The sequence below is a fragment of the Atta cephalotes genome, assembly GCF_000143395.1.
Source record: "Atta cephalotes unplaced genomic scaffold scaffold00005, whole genome shotgun sequence".
NCBI lineage: Eukaryota > Metazoa > Arthropoda > Insecta > Hymenoptera > Formicidae > Atta > Atta cephalotes.
Genome location: NW_012130069.1, coordinates 2,344,685 through 2,347,039, shown reverse-complemented (window position 1 = coordinate 2,347,039; position 2,355 = coordinate 2,344,685). Strand labels below are relative to the sequence as shown.

Here is a 2,355-nt window from a genome sequence, read left to right as displayed (position 1 = left end):
AAATTAATAGTTATATTTTTATTGACTAGTATATTCTAAAAACTGAAAAATAAAATTGAATAATGTTATATACTTAATTATTTATTAAATTTGTGCTCGTGTGAAATTATTTATTGTTTCATACCAAACAACGACAATTGTGACGAGTTTCATGATGATCTCATTCAACACGACGAAAAAATCCACCATCAATTTGCCGCGTGGTCCTATCTGTCCCGCGAGTACACCGAAGATGATGCAAAACACGATCATACCCATCACATTCGTGCCGTCTTTGTAAACCAAGGTTGGCTCCACTATATATTCGCTTTGATTCGCGCTACCAATCACGACTACCTTTTTCTTCATATAAGAGGTCTGAACCTGCTGGAAGCACGCTTGCACCAGGTTTTCTGGCACCATGTTTCTAAGAACGAAAGATTACAAAAGATTTCGAACTTAAATTGTAACTGTGGAATTAGAGGCTGATTTTTCATACCGAATTATATCGAGAATTGCGTCTACAGTAGAAACTTTTGTCTCCTCAGCTTTCACTACCGCCGCAGCCGAAGTTTTAATCTGCGGATTACCCGGATGAATCATCAGCACCATCGCAATACCCACTATAGCGGCGAGAATGGTCGTTATTGAGTAGTATGTTAATGCTCTGAACCCTATCCTTCCTGACCTTTGAACATCCAGCTGTGCCATTCCTGAAATAAGTAATTGCTTGTATGTGCTCGGAGATAAAAGAGATGTAGAGACAAGTTAAAAAGTTTTAAGCGTATAATAGATTTGTTTTTTTTATCTGAACTTTTTACACAATTCATCTTTCCTCTTTTCTCTTCATATTGGAAAAAAAAAGAAAAAAGATGAACACTATGAGAAGTTTAGAATAGACATAATATCTTTGCTATTTCAACACAAAATTCTAACATTCGAAATTAAATTTTTGTTTTTAATCATTAAGCAATTAAATTTTATCTTTTTCTTTCTCTTTTTCTATTCATTATCTGCTCAAAAATGGATTGTCGGTGAATTATAATTACCAGATATTAACGATGAGATGATGAGTGGTAAGATAAACATCTTCAACATCCGCATAAGAAGCTCTCCCGGGAAGCTGACGAGGGTTATAGATTGCGGTGTAAAATCTGCCAATCGACCCAGAAATCCGAAAACTAGACCCATCAAAACTCCAGCGATGGTTAGTGCCAGAAGCAAGTTACTTCCCATCCATTCTATTACCTACATTCCCCACAACGCGTAATAAATTTTATGAAATCACACTGCGTGATATTTTTCTTCCCGGAGCAAATAAAATTTCATGAAAGTTAATTTTGAGCACCATATACCCTTTAATCATTTTCATCGCGAAGATAATTGAGAAAATAAATTGAAAGTAATAAGGAAGGCTTACGCATTGAAAATTTTATTGATTCTACTATAAAAATTTGATTCTTGAAAAAGTTTACTAACCATCTGTAACCTATCAAGCGCCGTCACTTTGTGCTGCGCTTCGGCCTCGATTTCTTCCTCAGATGTCATCTTCTCAATTTCCTCTATACATGACCTGGAAGATATTCCAGGTGAAAAGCAGCCTAAATTTTTGGTAAAATTATAAGAAATCTTTTTACGTATGACTGCCGCTCTCCTTGGCTTCCGTCGAGGCTCCCCGGAGAACTGCAACCGCGCTGGAAATACGTTGCCCCAAAGACATCCTTTAGGCTTTTGAAGACACGTCACTTCAAGATTTTAGATGAAACGTAGCACGAGGAATGTCGAAATAGGCCTCGCGAGTCTTCATCCCGCGGCCTTTATAACTGCGTTATGCCTTTTCACAATCATGCGAATCATCCTGATTTTATTCACTAGTTTCCACAATTTGTCTGGATTACCAAATGTAGAAGAAATGTGTATTATTCCTTTACGATAGTTCTTTCATAAGTTTGTCTATGTCAAAAATTATTAAAGAATAAAATTACTTTTCTTTAATGCAATTAAATTACTTAAAGATTTATAGCATTAAAAATATTCTATTTTTATTAATCTTTTAAAAAAACTTCTTTTTAATGCAATCCCTTAGGAAAAAGTATTCAATATATTGAATAGTTAATCAGTATATTCAAACACTTTTTCTTAAGGGATTAAATTATTTAGAACTTTATATCGTTAAGAAAACTTCTATTTTTAGTACTTTTTTTAGTGACCTTAAAAGAAATGGTAAATTCAAATGCTTTCACTGTTGCAGCAAAAAATGCTTATGAAAATCCGTGATTATCTTCCTGAATTATCACGATCCTCCGTTTCGCTTCCGTTTTCGCTCTTTGTGTTTTCTATTGAAAATCAAATTCGGCAAACGAACAATTCTTCTCG

The 2,355-nt window shown here is 34.6% G+C and overlaps 1 protein-coding gene across 1 annotated transcript in view; it reads right to left on the bottom strand.

Moving 5' to 3' along the window:
* LOC105626285 (excitatory amino acid transporter-like) overlaps nt 1-1,699 on the bottom strand; it is a 5,251-nt gene extending 3,552 nt beyond the window's left edge. The window contains exons 1-5 of the mRNA XM_012207588.1: nt 1,617-1,699; nt 1,459-1,552; nt 1,029-1,227; nt 479-692; nt 125-406 (exon numbers count right to left, since the gene is read on the bottom strand). Coding sequence (XP_012062978.1) covers nt 125-406; nt 479-692; nt 1,029-1,227; nt 1,459-1,552; nt 1,617-1,699 — 872 coding nt within the window. The remainder of the gene's footprint in view (nt 1-124; nt 407-478; nt 693-1,028; nt 1,228-1,458; nt 1,553-1,616) is intronic.
* Between the last annotated feature and the right edge of the window lie 656 nt (nt 1,700-2,355).